The 23,868-nt window shown below is 49.1% G+C and overlaps 1 protein-coding gene across 1 annotated transcript; it reads right to left on the minus strand.

Moving 5' to 3' along the window:
* Nucleotides 1-2,158: 2,158 nt before the first annotated feature.
* Nucleotides 2,159-22,864, minus strand: LOC119397481 (SH3 and multiple ankyrin repeat domains protein 3). Its single transcript, XM_037664907.2, has 4 exons — nucleotides 22,652-22,864; nucleotides 8,602-8,639; nucleotides 4,151-6,661; nucleotides 2,159-2,984 (listed from the first exon to the last, which is right to left on the minus strand). The coding sequence occupies exons 1-4, from the start codon at nucleotides 22,749-22,751 to the stop codon at nucleotides 2,397-2,399; spliced, it is 3,237 nt and encodes a 1,078-aa protein (XP_037520835.1). The 5' UTR covers nucleotides 22,752-22,864; the 3' UTR covers nucleotides 2,159-2,396.
* Nucleotides 22,865-23,868: the final 1,004 nt, after the last annotated feature.

Genomic DNA, 23,868 nt, shown 5'->3' on the forward strand with positions numbered 1-23,868 from the left:
GCATCGGTACTGAAGGGAATCCCAAGCAATGGAGAAAATGTGCGCGCTATCTGCGTGTCTTAAAATATGGTTTGATTGCTCACGCAGCACTAATTTTAGTTGTGCCCCATAACGATGGGTTTCGTTTAGCAGTCTTCACCGCAACGCACTTATGTAATGTGGTGAATACTAATAGCAGAGAGGACTAATCGCCTTGCAGTGAAGCATACCAGCTGCATGTGGCCGTTCGTTATCAGATAAAAGGGTTGGAACCAAGCCTGACCAAGTTGCTTCGAGACCGCGAAAGTCCGCTCAGTCCGGTACGTGCAAAGCACAAGAGGGCATGGACGTAAAGCGAGTGATTAGTAAACTTCCATGCTTTGGACGTAGCTTTAGAAAAAAAAAAACTGGAAAAACAGGTGTAAATTCTTGCTTCTTACAACCTCGAGAGACTAATCGGCTTCAGATGGTAATATTATGCATGTCAAATTGTGCAAGTGTCCCTTGCCCCGTAATTGCTTGCGCAGCTTTAAGAACTGCTCGAAGCAGTTCGAAAAACGCGGCCGTGTTCATCGCTTCATGTTACTTGCAATATCACGGTGAAAGAGGCACGCTGTAATTCCAAGTGCATCGATCACACCCAGAAATTAAGGTTCATCTTGCCTGACCAAATTTCCTCAGCTGTTGTCAGTTAACGAAACATGTGCACTAAACGTCAGCAAAGTGTTCATTACGTGCGTCCGTCCTCTAGCTTTGTTAAGTCTCAGTTAACTGTAGCCCAATTCCCCTCCAAAACGTGCACTAAAAGCAAACGTACTCATATTAACAATGATCGTCCTCCCCCCCACACACACACAAAAAAAAAAGCCGATGAAAAAATCGTAGCGCAAAACGACACGGGGACGGACAGCTCGGTATATGGGACTGGCACTATCTGTGCTTGTGTCGTTTTGCGCTACGATATCTTATTCAGAATTCATGAACCAACAGCCTCAAAAACGTTTTGCTAAAAACAAAAAGCTGTTTAGAAACTTAATAATTTTTCAGATGTCTTCGGTGAAGTTTACTGTGTTTGGTTGATGACGAAACGTATTTCACCCTGGAAGAGTGTTTTTGAGTATTGTCGAAGGGTAATTTGCTCATGCAAATTGAATCACTATTCTTTCTAGAGTCCCTTTAAGAGTAAGCGAACAGGAGCGATGTTACCATAACTCACCCTGTGTACGTACACATGCACTCACCTTGTGTTTCGTGGTGTCTGTCATCTTGACTGCACAGACCCGTTCCGGGGGCTGTCGTTGACGGGACTCGTTGAACACTTGCTCGGCTCTCTTAATGTACAATGAAACCGCAGCGTGAAATAGCTGTTTCTTTTTCCTTTCTTGTTCTCTTTAATTAAATACATCTTTATTAAACAAAAACACTAAAAAAATAGACATCTTTCGCTCAAGTAAAAAGTATGAGGTCAGGAGAGTGCTGTTATGTACAAAGAAAAAAAACTTAGAAATATGGTCTGCGGTCCCCAGTCCTGCCCAGCAGTAGACGGACCGCAGGTGTGTCAATCAGGCTGTGTTAATGCTCAAGGAGTCGGCTTGGCGGCAGGGCTTACTTGCTTCACCTTGTCGTCGACGTCGTCTCATTTCACAAGTGGCCATGGCCAGCCACACAAACACCGGGTTAAGAGCGTGTGCACACATAGATTCCTTTCAGTCTTGCACCCGCACAACCCCCAACCCCGTCCTCAAGTTATATAACTTTTCATATGCCCCGTCCCTTCTTTATTCTTTGTGTGCAACCTGCGCCGCTTTTGAAGTACCGTAATTTCCGGTCTACAGTCCTGACACCGTGTGTTCGAAAATTGTCACTCGCATTGCTGACGTTTCTTAAGTGCTGCCTTGTACACCAAAGTTCCCTAGAGCCGAACATGTCTTGGGCAGTTTTCAAGACTTACCGTTTCACATGAGGAGCATTTTTCTCACTCAAGCCAAGGTCAAATGTAATAAGTATCGAATTTTCCGATGACTTAATGCCACGACATGTAATTTAACGACGCCTTTTCCCACAGTTAACGTATTATCAGCACGGCCAACCAACTATTCAACCGTAAATCGCCCGTGGGAACTACGCGGTGGGTGCGAAATGTAGACCGGAACATACGGTACTTGGACCCCATATTGCATATTGCTCAACCCATCTGTATAGAATCGGTTCGCATTGCCCAGCACATTGGCGTCCATACACGGCGCGTGCCATTACGCCAACCACAGTATATGCGCGGGACTCTTGATGAGTTGGCATGCTGGAGGTCTAGTTGCTGCGTCCCGTTGCCGTGTGGTATTCTGGGGCTGTTTTTGCAATGGTCGCGTCTTTCCTCCGCCTTGATTCCCTTTCGGGGGACGTCGCTGTTCGATAGGCGCTCACTCCGCGCTAGATTTGGCGTCTGGCGACTGCGTCGTGGACGATTCTTTGCTCCGTTGTCGCGTCTGTCCGCCGGCTACCGTGGACCCTCGAATCTTCGTCACCAGCTTTCGCGCCCGCACGACTTTCTGGCCTCCGGCTTGGAAGGTCACGGTGGTGTTCTGTAGCTTACCCCTACCGAGGCCTAACGCGTACTCCGTAGACTCTCCTCCGCCGCTGCCAGTGAAAGGCGGCCGCGTGTGGGCCTTGGTGCCAGCGGCGATGCTGAAGCTCACGGAACTGCTGTAGCTGGGCGGTTGAGGAGCTCGGGTCGTGGTGGGCGGCTGGTGCGCCGCGCTCGCGGGAGGCGATATCGGCCGCTGCTGCGGCTGCTGCGTTCGTGTGGGCCACCGGTAGACGGGGTAGCCGACGTCGTCGGTCAGGCTCTGCAAGGAGGAGTCCTTGACAGGCTGCGGTGTCTTGGCGCGTGGCGGCGGGCAGGACACGTCGTGCCACCATTCGCACACGAGCGACTGCTGACTGAAGGCGGTGCCGTTGGGACACAGGAATGTCTGCAGGGAACCGGCGGCCGTGCAGTGGTGGTACACCTGCGAGTTTCAGAATAAGAATTGTAATGTGCACTTGCGCTCGTTTTATAGCATGGGTGTGAACATTACTTGATAACCTTATGACGTCGTTGCGCTATTCATCCGTTTTGTCTGTATCCGGGAAACGGTGCTACACCATAGGAAAGCGACATTTTTTTTCGTAGCTTCCATTCATATTCCCAGTTTAATATGAATTATTGATTACTCGTGTATTCTCATCTAGAAGGTCGGAATGTTTACGACACCGATGAAGCAAAGTCTGCAACTAGTCAGTGACACCGGCATTGCGCTTGGAATTTGGAAATGAGGCTGTTGAGTAATAATAATTGTTGGGGTTTAACGTCCCGAAACCATGATATGATTACGAGAGACGCCGTATAGTGGAGGACTCCGGAAGTTTCGGCCACCTGGGGTTCTTTAACGAAGACCTAGCTATATCTAAGCACACGGGCCTCAAACATTTTCGCCTACATCGAAAATGCGGCCGCCGCGGCCGGGATTCGATCCTGCGACCTGCGGGCCAGCAGTCGAGCGCCATAACCACTAGACCATCGTGGCGGGTATGAGGCCATGGAGGAAGTGCGCTGAATTATGAATGCGAGTTTTACTGCGCATACACACGGATTCTTGCTAACAAGGCAGTCTGACCTGATAAATGTTTTGTCGTTCAGACATGAGGCACATAACGCAAAAGTGTAGCCTTTCCACAGCTAAACTAAAGAATAAAATCATTTGGTGACATTCACGTTGATGCTTTCAAGCGGAGGTTTGCGAAGTATAAAATAACAAGGTCGTTGCGGACAAACTCCCTACTTGCATAGTAAGGAAAATATATTCAGGCCACAAAGTCCTGCTGGAATTCTCCAAAGCAACCAGATTGAGCTTCAGACCCTCTACAGTCAACATCGACACTTGACATCCGGTTACGATTTCCTTTCTCGTTTACCCAGCGCAGGGTAGCCAACAGGCTCAATACGTAACTTTCCTGCCTTTTATTTTTTTCTGTAATATGGTATAAATACAACATGAGTAACCTATCTGGATGAGAACTTCCAAGGCTACCGGGATTCGCCCTCTTGCTCTCTGCAAACTATGATGTTGTGGTAATGTTATTATGTTTCTTTGCAAAGCAACCCTTTGAATGGAGGATGTCATTAGATTCGTACCTGACACCTGTGCTCTGTGCTGGCGTAGTAGCCAGGCACCTTGTTGTGACAACTGAAAGACGTCTCGGGGATCTTCGTCAGAGCCGGGTACTCCTGCGCCGAGTTGCCTACCAAGGATGTAGGGTAGCTGGAGTCGTACGGCAGCTCGCCCAGCAACCCGTCCGATGTGGAAGAATACTTCCGCCTGGCGTACTGGGAGACGTGAGTCGCGCGTCTCTGTGCCGCAGCGCCGGGGAGCGAAGACGAGGACGGCGCCGGTGTTATCTGTTGCCGGTAGTAAGTGTAGGTGGACGGCGTTCTCCTGGCGTGGTTCGAAGACGACGCGGACTGTTTCGGTTTGTAGCGCGACTGCTGCCGTGATCTGTCCGATTCGTAGAAAGGTGACGTCGAGCTGTAACCCGCCTTGCCCAAGTTTCCGACATTCGGCTTGCTATTCGGCGAGCCGAACGACGCGGAACTTTGCGAAGCGACAACTTCGTAGGGCACTTTCGGCGCGAGGTACTGGGAGGTCGGTCGCTGATCGTTGTACACAATGGGTACTGGTGTCGACGTCTCGGCCGAAGTAGCTGGCAGCCGCTTGTTAAGCGCCGTCGGTTGGTAGTAAGTGTTCGTTGCCGGGCTGGAACGCGAATTCGGAGAGCCTCTGCTCTGCTGGCTCCTGGGAAGAGCGATGATGACCAGCTTGCTCTTGTTTTGGTCATTGCCGGGACCGTAGTTGAACGTGCCGGGGTTGTACTGTGGCTCGCCTCCGACTTGCTGGTACGGACCTCCGGTATTTATAGTGCTCGAGAAGACTTCCTTGCTCGTGCCGTCCATGGGATTCCTGACGAGAATGCGAATAGCCGTTGGCTGCGCGTAGCTTTGCGACGTGTCGACGGGGTGGTAGGTGGGCTGAATCCTGTTGTCTGGGGAGTCCAAGCCACTGGGCGGCCTCATGTACGTAATTGGCGTGAAGGACTGAGCAGCGACAGGTCCGCCATGTCTGCCGGGCCCTTCCTGTTCGAAAGAATCGGTAAGAGGACCCGTCTCCTTTTGCTGCTTGTCCTGTAGGCCTTCAGTTCTCGGTGGCAGTAACACGTACGACTGTCCCCTGGGACTTATAAGGACGCGATTGCTGGTTGCCTTGTCGAGCGTCTCTTCAGCTACTTGATCGATGTTCGCTTGGATGGGAACGATGAGCGCTTGCACGTACTTTTCGCGATTATGAGGCGCCTTGTTGGGCAGGTGGAAGACTATGGGCTGGAACTCCTTGCTTGGAGAGTGCTGCGGCGGAGACTCGAGCTTATTCGGGAAGAAGCTGGAGGCCTCGTGTCGGTCCCTGAGCGGCGTGACGGCGTCGATATGCGGCGAGAGGACCATCTTGGGCTCGTCGAAGAGCCCAGAGAAGTCGTGGTGCCTTTGGTGCGACATCATGCTACTGAAGTCGTGTATCACGCCGCCGGGCGAACCCGTGTAAAACCCCGGCGAACTCGTGGCCCTCGGATTGTTCCTCTGTTCCGAAGTCATTAAGGTGTCGAAGCGGCTGCTGTCCGCCGGGTGAAAGAAGCGTCCCGCGTTGGTGCTGTACCGCAGGATGTTTCTGGATCCCGTGTTGATGTCGTGCATGAAGCTACCGGAAGGCTTGGGCACCTCGTCTTCGAAACCGCCGCCGCCGCCGCCCCCACCACCGCCGCCCCGCATGCCGTAAGGCCTCGAGTCGGACATATCCTCGATGTAAGTTACGGGTCTCTTACGACTCGGGTACGCCGGTTCGTCCGTCTCGTCGTTGTCGTCGCCAAGCGGCGGCCGCCGGCCGCGGAAGCGGTACGGCTTGCGGCCGCGCACCATTATGGGCCTCGACGAGTCGTCTTCCTCGCTGGACACGTCCTCCTCGATAACGATGGGACGCCGCCGCTTACCGTGGTGCTTGCGGCCGCGTATGATGATGGGCGTCTCGTCTTCGATCTCGCCGGACTCGTAATTTCCGTCGCTACCCTGCGGATCCTTGTCCGCGAACAGAACATTGGGCCCTGGCCCGGGCCTCTTGTTGACTTTGGGAGGCGGTGGCGGCGGAGGTGGCCGCGGGCCCGGAGGAGGTGGGAGTACGGCGTACGGTGACGACGGCAGCGGCATGCCGGGCATCATGCCACCCGGCCGTGGGTAGTACGGCGGTCTCATTGGATGGAAGCCGGTCATGTGATGGGGCATCGGATACATGGGCAGTTGTGGGGGCGGCGGGTGACCCATGGGCCTCACCGAAGTGGGTGCCGGCAGCCTGGGCATGCCGAAAGGTGCCATGGAGGACGGGTACATGTGGCTCGCCTGGGGCGCGCTGCCGCCGCCGGCCATCGGCGGCGTGGCGTACTGCTTCAAGAGGAGCTTGTGCAACGTTGGCATGCCCGGTTGCGCGCCGTTCTGGAGAAAGTTGGTCAGGTCCGTCTCCATGTTCTGGCCATTCTGAAGCGGCTTCGTCGGGTCCTTGCGGAAGAAGGGTAGCCGCAGCCGACCGGAGAGCCTCGGAAGCTTGATGAGCTGCGCAGTGATACAAGCGCACAAATGAGAAATGTTTTTTTTTTTTTACTATGAAGTACTGAATACTGGGCGAGTTCATAACAAAACATGTTAGTTTGCGCCCTTGTGTTCTCGCCTCTGCCCCTTGTTTCTAGCGCTTTTCAGCCTATATATAGTTAAGAAGTTGAGAAAACCTTTTACTGTTTTTCGGTCATTAAGAGCTTGCATAGGAGAAAATTTCGCACCATTAAGCGCACCGGATACTCCGCTCCCTTACTCTCAATCTGCAAGGAAACGCAACGAGCGTCTCAGGCGTTCTATATAAACTACCGCTACTCAAGGGCGTCCGCAGAACTTACTGCAGGGGGGTGCAAGGGGGGGGGGTGGAGAGAGAGATCCAGCATTGACAGCTTTCACTGCCGTGACATGACCTGCAATAATAATAATAATATCTGGGGTTTAACGTCCCAAAACCACCATATGATTATGAGAGACGCCGTAGTGGAGGGCTCCGGAAATTTCGACCACCTGGGGTTCTTTAACGTGCACCTAAATCTAAGTACACGGGCCTCAAACATTTTCGCCTCCACCGAAAATGCAGCCGCCGCGGCCGGGATTCGATCCCGCGACCTTCGGGTCAGCAGCCGAGCGCCATAACCACTAGACCACCGTGGCGGGGCACATGACCTGCAAGATTAATCAGTAGTGTGCAACGTGCGAAATTGGTTGGAACTAGAGAAGGCCGGGACCTGAGTGTGCAAATCAAGCTGTGTAACACATTGCTACCGCACAGAAAAATATTATCCGAAATTCCAGGGAGGGGCAGCTGCCCCCCCTTGCACCCCCCTCCGGACGCCCATGCCGCTACTCGAGCCGCGCTTGCGCTGTGACAGCTGACGGCATGACAACGGCGGTGGCTGCGCGAACGCGTTTCGCAAGTACGTCCGCATAGCTTTTCAAGAAACAATTTTTTCGTGTACATCAGCGAGCTACAGAAGCCGCAGTAGAAAACGGTGTATTCTGACCACTGCTTGGGATGGGCCAAACTATCGTGACTCTCTCTCAGGAGCAAAGAACTAATAGTCTTGGCATACCTAATATAATAATTGTTGGGATTTGACGTCCCAAAATCACAATATGATTATGAGGGACGCCGTTGGGGAGGGCTCCGGAAATTTCGATCACTTGGGGTTCTTTAACGTGCACCTAAATCTAATAAGTACACGGGCCTCTATAGCATTTCGTCTCTATCAGAATGCTGCCGCCGCGGCCGGTATTCGATCCCGCGACCTTCGGTTCAGCAGTCGAGTAACCATAAAGACGCAACGGTTCTATTCCAATGTCATCCCTCCGCGCTTCGTCAGCTCAGAGCGGCGGCGCTCCGTCCGCTTGTTATCAACGCGTGATCAAGCGGCTGTGAACGGTGGGCGGTAATAGTTTCACGGAATCGAGAAGTAATCGACTTGCAATCGCTACATTATATCAACAGAATCTATACTTTCGCACCCCTGTTTGAAGCGACGCCCCATCGACATCAGACAGCGCGCGCAGGATCTACGGGTCGGATGACGGAGCAACTCGTGCTATCTTCGACAAATTGCAGCGATGCGCCCAGACGCTACGATGATTGGACAAAACGGCGTCGGTGCCATTTGATGGAGATGGCATCAGACACAAAGCAGTGGCTTGCGAACACTGGCCCTAGGCGCGCTATAAAAAAAAATAAAAAGAAAGGAATAAGCTGAGCACTGTCTCCGTTGTTCATTGGCCCTTTCCGCCAGTTCCCGAAGTACCCGGCAAGAAATATGTCACTCTCGAAGCGCCGCAAATTCCGTCCTTTACCACAGTGTGCCCGTGTAACCCTGCCCCGTCGAAAGTCCTTGCTTTCCGCGTGGTTTTGACCTGCTTCGCCGCAATAATGTGTGTAGTCCCAAGACCGGAGACGGCTCCGTTCAGCTTACCTGTGCTTCTGCGCCATTCGGTAACCACAGGAGGGGACCTGCGTGGACAGTGCAAACGGAACCATGCGTCACAACTCACTCAAGAAGGTCGAACGCTATATAAGGTAATGTATACACTACAAGTACCACACCGCCACCATTGATAGCGCTTTCATTGCGTCGCGGTGCCTGTGCATGTGGCTGTACCATACATCGATGACTCGGATTACACGTAGCTTCCCGATATCAAAAGCGTGAACCGAGAGACCGACAGACTGACCGATTGCAGCAAGGTAAGCCCAATGACACGCCGGCGCCCGTTTGCAGTGACCGTCTCGCCGCCGCTTGGAATCGCTTACGGCTTTCGTCTCTGTGCGTTCCATTTTTTTTTTCTTGGGATCATAAACTTGTCCCACTTTTTCTTTTTAACTGCGCCCGTCTCTCCGTTGCACTGTTCGCGAGTTCTGCGTTCTTGTACGCTCAAACGTGTACAGTTGTACTACACATTTAGCGGTCTCTTGTCAGTGCGTGAGCATGTTCGCGAGAGAGAGAGAGAAGAGGTAGCAGCCGGAAAAAAATAAAGCCAACCAAAGGCTCGTCACAGTCGTGTTTCGCTTTATAAGAAGCGGCGTCGTGCACCATTCTGTTATAGAAGCGGTGATACCCTCAACAGCGCGTATATAGTGTGCGTGTGATTCCGGTGAGCATTTGCGGGTCCGTCGTGAGCGAACGCTTATGCCCATTCGCATGCAGCTCCGTGCCCGGTTCGTTCTTCCTCAGCTTCCTTCTCGAGGCTGAAAGACGCATCTGTGTATTGCGCAACGCTGCCGGTGGGCTTGTTTGCGGGGCGCACGAAAAGATGTTCGGTGCGCTTGAAATGACCGCTGTGTATATGCGCGCGCCTCCTTGCTTTGCGGAGATGTGTGTTGCGCTGTGCTTCAAAGGAAAGAGCGACGGCGTGTTTTCTCAAAAAAAAAAAAAAGAAAATTGCGAAGTCTAACCCAAGTTGTAGGGGCCGTTCGACGTGTCGCTGTCCATTACGTAAACTTGAACGACCCTGGTTAAGCGGTTCGCTTCTGACTCGGCACGGGCTTTCTCCGTGAGGTGACAGCAGCACGAACTTAAGCTCATACGCTTAGAAAGAGACGCACGGTACAACAGTTGGTCGCTTTGGAGTATTCTGCAAGGACCACTTTAAAACAATTCAAGGAAGTATAGAAGTGCTGCGATTTATTTATTTATTTATTTATTTACTTCTACATACTGCAGCCTATTATGTGCCATGGCCGGAGTGGCGGCATCATCACAGAAAATTGGCAATTGGCTAAGTGCGAACAGTTCCGGGCAGTGCGTTCCAATGTTCAGTTGTTAAGCGAAAATAACTATATTTGTACTTTGTCCTGTAGTTACTAAAAAATTATTCAATTTCTATAGCAGCCAATGTAGAACCCTAACAATCACTCGAGTCCACAACAGCATTGAGCTTTGCTTAAAACTTAGAGACTTAGCTGGTATTTGCACGAAGTGGTATCTCGTGAGCGTGCCGTGGACCAACAGCACACCCCATTTTAGACACTTACAGCTTAGAGTGCAGTTCCATGCTGCATGCCTGAAATTTTTGTTTAATTTTAAATTTCATTAGTATATACGGAGTTTTTACGTGCCAAAATCACGCTATGATTATAAGGCACGCCGTATAGTGGGCGACTCCAGATTGATTTTGACAGCCTGAAGTTCCTTTAAGGTGTAGCTAAATCTAAGTATATAAACGTGCATTCTTGCATTTCAGCCCCCATAGAGAAATGCGGCCACCGTGGCGGCCTGGAATCGAACCCGAGTCCTCAATCTTGGGAGAGTAGCAGGTTAGCCGCTAAGCAATGCCATGGCGGATTTAAATTTCATCACAAGGCCTATTCCTCTACAGCGTTCGATTACGTTTCCCAAAGTACCCTCGCTATCAGTCTCCTTCGCTCTAACAAGCGATAGTTGAGCTTTACGGAACTGTTTTCTTCGGCGCTGTGACACAGCAAGGAGAAATGTGACACAGCAAAGGCACATCAACGGAGATGTGACACAGCAAGGAGAAACGCCGAACTTCAACCTGACTTTTATTGCACAGTTATAGACAGGCAAATGTCACAGTTGTACCTAGCAAAGTTCACTTAAAGTTCAGATAACTCTGTAGTAAAGTTCTGATGAAGTTCGGCGCTCATCCTCTGTGTCTCTTGCTGCGTCCTGTTCTATTGCATAAAAGAAAAAAAAAGTTTCATAATGGCAGTAACCAAGTCGCACACCTTAATTGTAATTTGTTGATCATTGTATACTCTTAACTGGACCTACCCAACTTCACGTCGTCCACCGCGGCGTCGCAGAGGTTATAGTGCTCGACTGCTGACCCTAAGGTCGCGGGTTCGATTCCGGCCGCGGCGGTCGCATTTCGATGCAGGCGGCGAAATGCTAGAGGCCCGTGTTCCGTGCGGTGTCAGTGCACGTTAAAGAACACGAGGTGGTCGAACTTTCCAGAGCCCTCCACTACGGCGTGCCTCACAGTCATATCGAGGTTTCGGCGCGTAAAACCCCAGATATTATCAACTTCACGTCGGCATCTACTAGAATGTACCCGTTTGCTCGGATGAGTTTTTATACGGCACACCGGGCTCTTGATAGCCTGTGTATGCGTGCGCGCGCGTATGTTTTCGCTCCATCATTCTCCACGCCTGGTTTGACTTCTTCAAAAGCTGCTTCGCTACCCTCCAAGTTTCAGCCTTCTCGCGTTCCGGGACCTCCATCGACAACATGGTTTAGATTAAATGCGCTCCAACACGATTACGAGAAGTTGAATATAGTACTAATCACGAATTCTTGTTCGTTTAGAGGGCTGTCGCACGTTACCATGTTTTCATTTTGCACGTATTTGATTCTTAATCACGTTATTACAATGGCGTGCGGTTCAACTTCTCAATCATTTGTCGATTCTAAGTCATCTCCACGGTTGCTCCACGTGGGAGCGGCCCGCTGCGCGCTAATCGCGCGTACCGAAGGACTAAAATAAAGTTGTTCATCCATCCATCCATCCACGGTTGCTCGAGGTTTCCTCGTAGTTCTCATTTGTGCATTAATTAATTGATAATTAATTACTTTAATATACCATTCATTATCCAGTAGTGGAATGACCGCCGGAGAAAATAGAGTGCTGCAGAGCGAGCCGCGTTAGATGATTAATGGTTAATGCTTCGTCCTGATTAATAAATAGCTCACTAAGAACAAAAATTTGGAGAATTCTCGCAAGAAACGACGGCACAATCGCTCACATGCAACTCGAGCCAGAGTGGCGAGTCAATGCTTCACTCGCCATTTCTTACGTTCTTCGAATGTCCTTGTTTTTCCGTGCGCTGTTATCCAAGATTAAGCTTAGCCCAGGTGTCACTTCTGCTGAAAGATCAGTGGTGTCTGATTGATGTGGAAGTGGGACAAGGAATTCCGGCGTAAATTATGGGTAAAAATGGCTGTGATTTAACTCTGATAAACCTATAGTTATCACGTGAGAAAGGTATGTTTGGCTTGGTTTTGCGGATACTATGCGTACAATGTTTCATTAAAGTTAGGCTTTATTGCGCATGTGATGGTGTGTATCTTTGAGCTTCTTAAATGCTGACAAAGACGGTTTTATGCTCCATGAAGTATTTAGCAATGGTGGCAACACTGGCTTCTCTATAACGTGCTAATCTGTAGCAGACAAACAAGTTCTTGTTCGTCCACTCGACAGCGTCTGTTGCTCGTGACATCGGACAGGTGACGTCAAGACGGCCGCCGGCGATAGCGGAAATACACGGAAGAGGAGCACGCGAGCGTGTGTTGGCGCTTTACCTTCGCCTAGTCTCGTGGTACCGCAGCAGCGAGGCTCCGAGCGAGCGCAGCTGCGGCGCCTCTCCGCAGCGGATCACGTGACGTGACTTCACTCCTGCCACGCTTGCGCTCCGGCGACTCAAGGTCATTGTGACGCGATGAATGACCTTGGGAGACATGGCGTAGAAGAGCTTTCGCTCTAAAACGGCGATCGATTGCCACACGTGCATAACGTTACGTTCCACTCGCTGTGCGGACATTTCAGAAGTGCCTCATGTTTACCGGTTAACTGTTCGTCTAGTAAAACTTACACACCGCGTTGCTTTGTCGAGGCGATATGTAAAGCAACGTTATATGAAAAGCATCTTTCACTTCTTAGTTATTTCGCTTCAATATGACGTGTTTACGCTAACTGTGTCCAGCGGGGTAAAAAAGATAAATTTTATGCCGGCAGTTGAGTTGAGCCCATATGCTTAGTACGGTTTCGCTTCATTTATGTGCGCGATGTATTTCTTATCACGACAACCTCAACCAAGGTGCTACCTTGTTTGACCGTATGTTCGACGTAATGCTTTACGTTAGCGATGCCAAACTAATCTTTTTTTTCTTTTCTTCATTTCTCGAAACACTTGCTGCCAATGGCTAACTAGTTCCGTGCACTGAGCCGGACACTCAGCTCTTCTTTTAAAACAAATCGACATCAATTATTGTGCATTACGTTCATATTAAATTGTCGTTTATTATGAGTACTGTCTCGAAAATGTACAACAAAGCATAATTACTCCTACAATGTCTCAACTTCAGTGGCCACTGCAAATACTTAATTGAAATAACGTTATGTAACTTTTACACTTTTAATTGGCCGTCGATCGCAAGTCACGGCCAAAGGTGTTTTATAGTCGTCGCTAAAGTTCACAAGCTGCCGACTTTTCGTTGCGGTGGTATAATTGAGTGCATCGCCAATATCGTCCTGGATGTTAACCACATCCGCAACACCCGGGAAACTTACGGCGCACTGAACAGCCGCCGAGCCTGTTTCGCGCAAACGCGCGCGTCACGATTGTATTAAATATGCGCCCTCCCCGCAAGAGGTCGTCATCGTGAGCCCCGGTAATCGCCACGCAATAATCTGTCAGCGGAACGAAATTCGGCAGTGGCGTAGTATACGTGCCCAGTGTACGAAAAGCTTACACAACATTATTGCGCGCGCCGGCCGTGCATCGGGTAACCCCCTTCCCCGCCGGCGATTCACGAGAGTATGCGCAGCCGGGGCTAATGAGTGCAGCCCTCGCTGCCTCCTCGATCCTCCTGGAATGGGAGACCGGGCGGTCCAACACGAAACGCAACGTCGATCAACGCCGCCGAGTCGGATGCGCAGTCAAGGAAGGAAAGAAAAAACATGGCCGGAGGAAGGAAGTTCTGGTAGGCGCCAATCAGACCTTGACACTGGACCGTTTGCCGGGAACGGCCCGCTGTTCATGTGTGTTTGTGTGTCGACGCGCTTGGAGGCCGCAAGGAAGGAGGGAGTGAGTGAAGCGCGTGCAAGGGTGCTAATCTGCTGCTGGCCTTTGACTTCCCATTTCAATACGCCGACGTCGACGACGACGCCCAGCGTTCAACGCCGAGCGTGAAGTGTGCCGTGACGCGAGCGCGGGGTGTTTTACGTGGGCGGGTGCGAATTACGCGCCACTCAACGGCCCGCCATATTTTTGTGTCTTTTCTTTTGTTTTGGCGCTTCATTCCAGCCTGTTCGGCGGTTCGTTTATACATTTAAAGGTTGTGCGCTAAGAAGGACTGGGACAAAATATGGAACGCACACGAGTCTGCACGATGCTGACGGATTGTAATAATTATGTGACAGTTATGTCTGATCAATCTTTCGTGCGCGCTTGCTCAAAAGACTCTTGTGCCTTTGGTATATATCTCCACATGAAATTCCGAGGAAAATAAATTTGATTCAATATTTGGTACCCTAGCGACCGTTGTCAGCCGTGTAAGAGATGTCACGAAACGACACCAGTATACTTAGGTTGTTCTAGTTTCTTTATAGTATTAAACTTGTCTTACTATGCAGATTGTTATGGGTATTTCCCCCCTTTCTTTACCACTTGCACTACCTAAAAAACAAAAAAAGCTCCTTTTAATAAGCCGCCCACAAAAGACGCTTGTTATTAGGTTTTCAAGCCTTTCACATTGTTCCAGTAAGCGATACGTAAATGGACAGCCATTGCTTCTGCTCGCTACATAAGCACGTTTCAAACGTCATACCTAGCCGCGATAACAGAAGAAAAATGTCGCTCTGCGTTAGAAGATCTAAATATTGGCATGTCCTCTCCTCCTCCAAGAAATGCTGATTGGACAAAAGCACGAAAAATTCCCGGTAGAGGTCAACTTTCTGGGAAATCCTCTCAACTCGTAGGGCTGCGATCAAGAGAGAAATCCATTTTCCTCGCAGTCAGGTGCCAGAAGCGCGAGCAATTCTTTGATACACGCGAAAGGCCTGAGTTTCGAAACTATGCAAAACAGCGTGTGCATAATGGCCCTCTTCCACGTGACCCTTTTCACGAGGCATTTGAGGCTTTCGCCTTGAAATGCAACTTTTAAAAAGCATGTCCCATATTCAGATAGCCGTTTGCATTACGTGCCATTTTCACCGTAGTCGTCGTTTGCGGAAAAAAGAGGCACTTGCAAATAGGGTCCGAGGAGTGGCCAATTATCATCTGTTTATGCGGTTGACGGGCAGCGATGTCGGTCGGCCGGCACTGCAGACGCAACGCGGTTGCTCCTTTTGCAGAATGAGAAAATAAATGAAAATGGAGAAAGGAGATGGGGCGACAGAGTGGTTTCGCCGGTCCGGTTTCTCGTAGTCTGTCGTCGTCGGCTTGCCTGCAGCGGTAGACAGTAAACTCGCTTTCTTTTTTTTTTTTTTTTCCCAAGTGAACGGGGCTTCTAGCGTGGTCGCTGTCGCTGTGACCCGAGCGGTGACATAAACGGCACAAAAGTGCTTAACTGAACTGCACGTGCAGTGAGTGACGAATATGAATAACGTTACGCTCACTTACGCTCGCAGCTTTCTTTCTTTCTTTCTTTCTTTCTTTCTTTCTTTCTTTCTTTCTTTCTTTCTTTCTTTCTTTCTTTCTTTCTTTCTTTCTTTCTTTCTTTCTTTCTTTCTTTCTTTCTTTCTTTCTTTCTTTCTTTTCTTTTCTCTTCTTTTCTTTCACGTGTGTGTGTTTTCCATTCGTCTACGCGTCTCCTCGTGTTCTCTTGTTTACGCGGCGAGTATCGCGCCGAGGTGGCTCCCACCGCGTGTGCGTGTATATGGAAAGTTAGCTCGCCCCGAATTCTTCAAAAGGAGAGCATTTCGCGGGTGTTCTTGTTTTCCACGATATGCAACGAACTTCACGCGTCGTGAGAAAGAGGACAGCGGCGCGGGCATGTTGTCTACCGTATAGAGTTACAGTACAACCGTTGGCCGCCACTCACGGCATAAAAGTATACTAGTATTCGTGTCTTAATTCAGCTAGTTCGTATATTTATATGATTTCTTTTTTTCTCGATGTTTAAAGAGGGAGGTTTCAATCGCTCGCAGAGTTTGCGCTGCGATGACTTAAAATGAATGGATACAGTGGCCGCGATTAAAATATTCTATTCTTTAGTGTATCGCCTCTTGTTCCATGCTTCTGGGTGTGAGTAGCGATTTTAACGAAGTTAAGTTAAGTTAAGTCAAGTTTATTAAATAGTTCAGTTGAGTTACATGGTTAGCGTTTTACAGCAGGGGCCGTAAGTCTCACATTATTTGCGACTCTTGCAAATTAAGCTGACCTACTGAAGTCCGTCCGTGCGCGTAACGTCGCCTGCAGCCGCTGTAGGTTAGCCAATGAATAGATTGACTGATTGCGTTGAAGTCACACAGGGGCAGATAGAAAGAGAAGTAGTAAATATAGAGAAAATGAGAGAGAGAGAGAGAGAGAGAAAGGGAAGGAAGGAAGGATGGAGAGTTAACAGCATACGCACTCGATCATAAATGGTCATTGTATCATCCTTGGGGTAATGATCCAATTTTATCGGGTTATTATGCTTTTCTCGGTAAGCGCATAAGAAAAGCACAGGGACAATGCATGCAGGCATGTATCGTTGAAAACAAAAACACAGGCAGTAAACACGTTGTGAAATGGGCTGATGCATGCGTTGTATACAGTTTATATGTGAATTTAATAATCTCGTCCAGGGATGTTCACAAGTGTGGCAAATATGTACCACAAGGAATTGCTTCAAGGCCAGTGCATTAGTCCTTCCGAAACCGTTTGACGTTAGTCGTCCACAACGTATGCGTCAAATGACATGCACGCGCCGACATCCATAACAAACGATACGTGAGCGCTTATTGTTGTTTTGTATAAACATCTCGATTGCTGCTCCCGTGGCATCGAAATAAGTCGACTTGCAGTCTTTTAAAGAGATTAACCGGCTGAAATCGGAAGTAACTCCGAGAAACGAGGCAAAAGCAGATTGATTGATTGATTGATTGATTGATTGATTGATTGATTGATTGATTGATTGATTGATTGATTGATTGATTGATTGATTGATTGAAACAACTTTATTGAGGTAATGTCGAACGCAGAGCTTTAAAAATATACGTCGTACAGCACTGTACGCTTGTTTATACTTCCAACATAGCGCTATTCTTTGATATTTGTGTGACATGATGTCACACACAGAATGACATATGTAAGCAGGCGGAAACAACAGGAATTGTGGGAGCTAGTTTATAGACGCTTTAGAAGCAAACATCAAGACAGCACAAAACAGGAAGGTATACGATACGGTGTGCTGGTACAATGGGGAGGGAAGGGTGTACACCTGTTGCATATCTAATCATTTGAAATTGCAATGTGTAATTGTGCGGCGTAACCGATCGGTAAATCCTCTCTAGTTTCGAGAGTGAACGCTTGCCAGTGCATGAGGCGCAGCAGTTTCGTAAGCGCACGCAAATGTCAGGAGAATAGAAATACACCTCGTAGTTTTATTTTCCTGCGTTAGCATTTCATTTGGGTGCGAGATAGACAGCCTCAAGCGGTTCGCTTCATAGTACACCGTAACAGGCTATTTATTTGTATACAAACACTGCTGTCTCTATACGAGACATAGCAGGGGTGAGTCAGCACAAAACATTGAAGGTGCAAGAACGCAGTTGCACAATATAACACGTTAGAAGAACGCACAGAAGAGGTTAAACAGATTTACAGATTACAGACCAAAACTAAATATTGCGCGTGCGACCGCGAGCGCTTCCGGATCGTGCGATAAGCAACATGTATCCGCCGCGGCGTTCTAGTACACTTTGTTGAAAGAGAGAGAGAGAAACAAAAAGCAACACGAACAAAAATGGAACACTTTTCACAATATTCCTACTTCCAGAGTACCGGCGGCATCCCGAAAGGTTCACTGCGCTCTAACAACAGTTTAGAATGCGCAGAATCGGCCTATGGACTCCTAATACAATCTGTGCCTGTATGAAGGTAGCACTCATAACATCGCGTTGTATGTACGGCTACTGTCCCTCTAAGTTACGTCTGAATAAAAGCTGTCACGTAGCTTTTGCAAGTTGAAAAAAAAAAATCAGCTCACGCTTGACAGACAAAACAAACAGACAGGGTATTCTCTTACAATGCGTAACAAATAAATTGTGCATGCGATGTGAGAAAACAAAGAACAATATTCTGTACCGAAGGGCAGGCCCGTAGCCAGGAATTTTTGGGGGCACTTGCTGAAAGCCTTGACTATTTGAGAAAAACGCCTATTTTCATTATGTATTTTCGGTAAAACACCATGTATCCTACAAATTTCGAGGGGGGGGGGGCACCCCCCTGGCTACGGGCCTGCCGAAGGGTTATAGCATAACTCGGCGTTCCAAAAACAGAGTTGCCAGACGGGGGGTCCCTACAGAGCCTATTTTTTCACCTTTTTCTTTGGCCTTACTTGCAACGCCCTACCAGAGCGCCAGCAACAGCGAAGCGCGACGCTTAATTGAGGACATGGACACTAGCATCGAAGCACTGCGCAACTACGAGCTGGAGCGCAAGGTGTTCCTACGTTATAATACCGCCCTTCCCTGCAGTGCATGCATTGAGAGAGTGTTCAGTGTAGCAGCTGACCTCTTAACGAGGAAACGTGAAAGAATCAGCGAAAACTTTGAGAAGCAACTGTTGAAAGCTAACAGTGTGTAACACTATAACACGGAAGCCACAGTAAGCCGCCCAGCCTTCACGCTAGCCTCCAGCCTTCTCTCTACCGTGCAAGCCACAGTAGTTCGTTGTAATTTGAGTAAACTTGTGTTATTATGTCACGGCAATACAATTTTGAAGGAAAGTTGCGCAAAAGTAATCGATTGTATTTCTGTAAATGCTCAGTTATATTTCTGGGGCTGTAATTGACCACTGTAATCAATTGTATGTTGGAGGAAGTAATTGTAATTGTAATCGATTACTTATTTTCGGTAACGTGTACAAATCTAATGTGTACCTACTGCGACCGCGCCCGGAAAAAGGTTTGAGACATTCTTGCGGCCGTGGTTGATGTACAGGAGCATCCATGAACCAACACTATTTGAAAACACGAAAGTCCGTAAGCACTTATGTACTATCAAGTAAGCACCGCACAAGAAATGCGACAACACCGCAAGAGCTCCTGCAGGCCGGTGAAGGCAGCAGTACAAACTGCATTCCAAGACTAAAGGGAATGCTAGTCATTTCACCATGTAAGAGTAAGCGCTTGTCACATATATCGCATCTTTGGAGGTATCTTTGGAGGTATATGTACTCCTAGATGGAGTGTGTTTACTTCTCTTTCGGTAAATCGAAGTTATTGCACGTCAATTCATTTGTTCCTGGGAAAACACACGGAAGCCTTCAAAAGGAAGTTGTCTTTAGGACAGGGAGTTACTTTTGCACTGTTCTTTTCTTAATTTTTAACTTTCTCTTTACTGTGGGAGAAGAGAAAAGATTACTCGCTAGTGTTTAAGCTAGTGGCTAAAAGAGAGAGAGAGAGAGAAACGCTTTAATGAAATGCTGGAGGTGCTAGCCTGGCTATTCGCCTGACATGCTACTCCAGGTGCTGGGTGATGATTATGGTATATACACTGATAAACACATAACAGCACATACAGCCACACGAACACATAAATTACACTGTTTACAAAGTTTCATTAAGGGCCGTGGCCCACAAGAACGTCAACAGCGCTTTCGTGGCGCGTAACGCACAGGTGGTGATTTGCATGCAGTGGACTGAGAATATGCCGCAGTTCTAAGCTCGAGTCCCGTTGAAGGTGTAAAGCCGCCTACACTGACTGTCTCTCTGATGCGTACCGCCTGCAGTAATACGGAACGTGTTGAAGGTCTTGCGGGGCGTTACACAGCATATTGGCAAGTCAGACAGTGCTAAACTTGAGTGTGCCCTGAAAAAGCAATTACACTATATTTTTAAAAGCTAGTTTCGGTTCCTACTGCACCCTGACGTCACAACGCGGTATGAGCTTGTCACGTGCTCGCCCAAGATATCGTGACGTTTCCATAGCCGCTCCTTTAGTAAGTAATAAAACGAATGCATGAAATCTGTCGCCGAAATGTTTCTTATACATTTACTTCGATTGTCTTGTTCGGACTCTTTTTCGCAATCTTAAAATGGCACGACAGCCAACACTCTCACCTATGCAACGAATTCTTGAATCCAAATATATCAATGACGTCACGAGATAGGCATTCTCTTCTCGTGTTCGCTCTGTTGGCCTCACATCGTAGTCGTAAATACAGTCAGACATGCACAGTACGGTCGGCGCATTTCACGCGATACTTTTCCACAAAAAGGTTCACGGACTGGGCTGATCTCTCCAGTTGCATCGTGATATAGGACAGCGCTACGCAATAGCGAAATATCCAATTTCGTTCTCGGTCCGTGTTTCGTGGTGTTATTTTTAAAAGTTGCCAAATTGGTGCTAAAGACTTTGGGGGAGTCAAGACGTTTGTATATTGCTCTCGATGAGAGAAAAGACACGTAGGTTGACGCGTGAACAGCGAGAGTCCGTTCCACTTAACATGGTGGATTCTTTTCGTGACCCACTCTTTTGAGGAGCTTGCGCTTTGTAAGCCCAAGTTGAGAGGTATTGCGTAAATAATGTTGCCTTTAACAACGTAAGTACGTACTTTAGTGGCGCTTCTACAGAACCTGTAGAGCAAGCTTACCACGCTGCCTATAAGCAACGTGGCGAAGCGCGCTTTCCGGACTCTGAAAGAACGGTTTTTCGCAAGGGCCAACACTCCACGTTCCTGTTTTGTCTAGTTAAGACAGAAGAAATCATTCGTTAGACCCTCTCAACTATGGCATATTGAATTTCGCGTGTTCATAGAAAAAAATCTTAGTGGAGACCCAGGAATCTTTTTTTCTTTCTGGGAGACATTCACGGCGGAACGTGCGGTTAAACGTGCGGCGTTATTCGTATTACTTGCAACAAGTGTTCGTAGCTGGCGAGTGTCGAAAAGCTAACAGCGATACAACGTAAGTAACGTAACGCTTACGGTGCGCGCCAAATGCCAGCGTGTGTAGTACCTTACGTAGTAGGTCGTATAGGATATTCACCGTAACCTTCGGAAGCGTTTGCTGTGCCTGCTTGACCATTTTTCCTCCACACTCCCTCTTTCTCAAGAAGTAACCTTGACGCATTACTGGCGGATGACAAAGCAGTAGAAGTTAAAAGAGGCACACAGTTCAGTCTACGATGGTCGGTGGCACATATGACGTCAGAGCCGAGTTATTCCTCGTGTCTGTGTTCACTGGAAAGTCGACAAGCAGTTTCTTTTGTAAAAGGAAGAATGTCATGCTTTAGACATTTGTCCGTAGCGTTTTCACGGTAATCGCTGGCGTACCTTTTTTTTTTTTTAATTCTGAGTGTGCAGTTAAGCGCAGTAGCACTTGGAACATCGCGGAAGTGTTTTGTGCTGGCTGTTCACGGATATGTTCAAGCGGTGGTGCCATTGTGCCGAGTAGCAGTTTCGAAGATGAGGGTGGTTAACGAAGGGCATCCCCAGCGCCTCCATCTAGTGTTTTCACCTAATCTAAAACCCTATCCGCCGACTTCAACGGTAACGTATCCGGCGTGCCAATTAGTGGGAGCCATCCCGAGCGGACGAATAATTGGTCTAGTTCACAGATGCTTGCATCCAGTTTCGGCCAATAGGGGCCGGTGGCATCCGTGACTTACACCTTCTTGAAGAACAGAGCTGAAGAGAGCGTGTTGGTCCACAGTTTCCAAACGCTGAAGGGCAAACGCGTTGGTAGTCCAAAGTTGTCTGCGTGACCGGTGGGATGCAAACTATGCGTTCGTGTAGTGACTGCAGCAGACCGAATCCAAACGCAATAGTCCAACGCACATATTTTAATCCAGAGACGCAGCAAAACACAGCCCTGTGATTTCACGTTCCAAAGGCCTCGCCGCACTGGCAACTCCAGAGGGTATCGGGTGAGAGAATGTGAGAAATAAGGTCGCAAAAACAGAATATACTCGTAGAGAACTGTGTCTGCGCGAAAAGCGTCAGGTTACGGCGAAATAGTTCTGAACGTGGCGTGGTAAAATTGCGCTACACCGGCATCGGTCCACTTTCCAGTGTTTTTTTCCAACTTATACACAGAGGTAAGACCTGACAAACGGAAATCTCTCAACATATTTTGACTAGCAGGAGTTTTTTGAAAGCGTACCAAATTCTCAACACACGGATGCTTTCTTTGTTTTATTTTTCTTTTAAATAATGAAGTATTGAAAGAAACCGGACTACCTGCCAATTCCTCCTCAAGCTACATAAATGCACTGACAAACTGCAATTCCCGCAGCCTGCCTTTACTATATATAGCAGGGGTTTTGTTAAAGCATACCAAACTTTCGGCACAACAGCGCTTTCTTTCTTCTTTTCTCCCTGCTTTTCTGTTACGGAGTCCGTCGCAATGCTTCAAATAGCCGAAGCCGGGACCACGTGCAAGCGGGACGCCACAGTAGGTATGTACGCGTCCACCGACTCACTGCAGCAGCTAGTGGGGGTCTGCATATAACGGGACGAGGGAGGTCACAGTCCCGTTCCGACAGAAGGTGTCCGCTCACAACCCGTGGTCCGGACGCGCGGTTCGCCTCTCGAATCGCAAGGTTCGCGCGAGAGAGTAAGAAGCACTTCACACTCACCGATGAGGAGTAGCAGGGTCACAGCCCGGGTTCCGTGCCTGAGCATCAACAGGGTCCGCAGCCGCCTCGGAGGCTGCTGCTGGTGATGGCTGTGGCGCATGGCTGACGGCTGGACCGACACTGGCGGCGGTCGAATGGCCGTGCGCGCCTCGCGAGGGCGCCCGGGATGATGAGGCGGTCGTCTGTCCCGCTGACACGCTTTTTCTGGAAAGAGAAGCGAGAGCGCCATCTTTTTTTTTTTCTTCTTTTCCTTTTTGCCGCGCACCACCGCCGCTCCGCAACCTCCCACCATCCTTAAGTCCTCCTCTTCTCTACTCGTGCACCCTGCGCCCATCGTGCGTATCACCGGCACTACTGCTACGAGCACTACTACTATGCTCCCTTCTCTCGTCGCTCCCCCTCACCCATTTCTCTCTCTGTTTCACCGGGCCGATCGCCGCCACCGCGTGCGAACACCATTCCATTGCAAATGCGAGCGCGCGCATATAAGACGGGGCACCGCCGCTTAGAGAAAACAAAAAGCAAGAAAAGGAGAGAAGCTATGTTCTTTCGCTGGGCGCTTCTTTCTCCGCGCATCTTTGCTTGCCATCGGTCTGTGACTATGAAGCACTTCTTCCCTCCACCTTCTTGGCTCGCCGCCGGCCGAGAACTGCTGTGGAACGCGGACCTCGGCTGCTGGGAGGGGCGGCCTTGCGCGCGCGGCGGCTTTAAAGCACGCACCGCCGTTTCGCGAGGAAAAAGTCGCGCGCCGTCAGCGGCGACGCGCCGCGTCGCCGCTAACCCTCCGGTGTAACGTTTAGTTCTCTCTTTCGTACATTGGTCGTAATGCGCTTTAGGATACAAAAGTTCCACGTGCCAGGGTCCTCTACTCCCAACGCGATTTCCCTTTTCGGCTACGGGCATAGGCGTGCGTAGGGTTCCCCATTAGCCTCCCCCCCCCCTTGTTGGTCGAGACCAAAGAACATGCTTCACAATGGATGTAAACAAAACGAAAAGGAAGCGTAGAAGTGCTTCTCATAATTGCCTGCCTTTGGTCCCTGGCTTTCCTAAGATAAAGACGGCAAGCAAAGAGTTCTTGGAACACAATATCAGGGGCCTTCTTCCGCAATTGCCGTCAAAAGCCTGCGTGGCCATAACTGATTAAACGTATTGGGCAGACTTTGTGCCCTCCTCTCTCCCTTGGGTGATTGCCCCCTTCGTACGCACGCCTATGGCTA

Source organism: Rhipicephalus sanguineus, chromosome 6 (genome assembly GCF_013339695.2).
Source record: "Rhipicephalus sanguineus isolate Rsan-2018 chromosome 6, BIME_Rsan_1.4, whole genome shotgun sequence".
In the NCBI taxonomy this organism is placed as follows: domain Eukaryota; kingdom Metazoa; phylum Arthropoda; class Arachnida; order Ixodida; family Ixodidae; genus Rhipicephalus; species Rhipicephalus sanguineus.

What these genes read in the sequence shown, in the direction of transcription:
- LOC119397481 (XM_037664907.2), bottom strand. Translation starts at nt 22,751, where the DNA reads ATGCGCCACAGCCATCACCAGCAGCAGCCTCCGAGGCGGCTGCGGACC. An exon ending in CGAATGGCGCAGAAGCACAG is followed by an intron (nt 6,662 to 8,601) that starts GTAAGCTGAACG and finishes ATCACTGCGCAG; the next exon opens with CTCATCAAGCTTCCGAGGCT. An exon ending in GCACAGAGCACAGGTGTCAG is followed by an intron (nt 2,985 to 4,150) that starts GTACGAATCTAA and finishes TGAAACTCGCAG; the next exon opens with GTGTACCACCACTGCACGGC.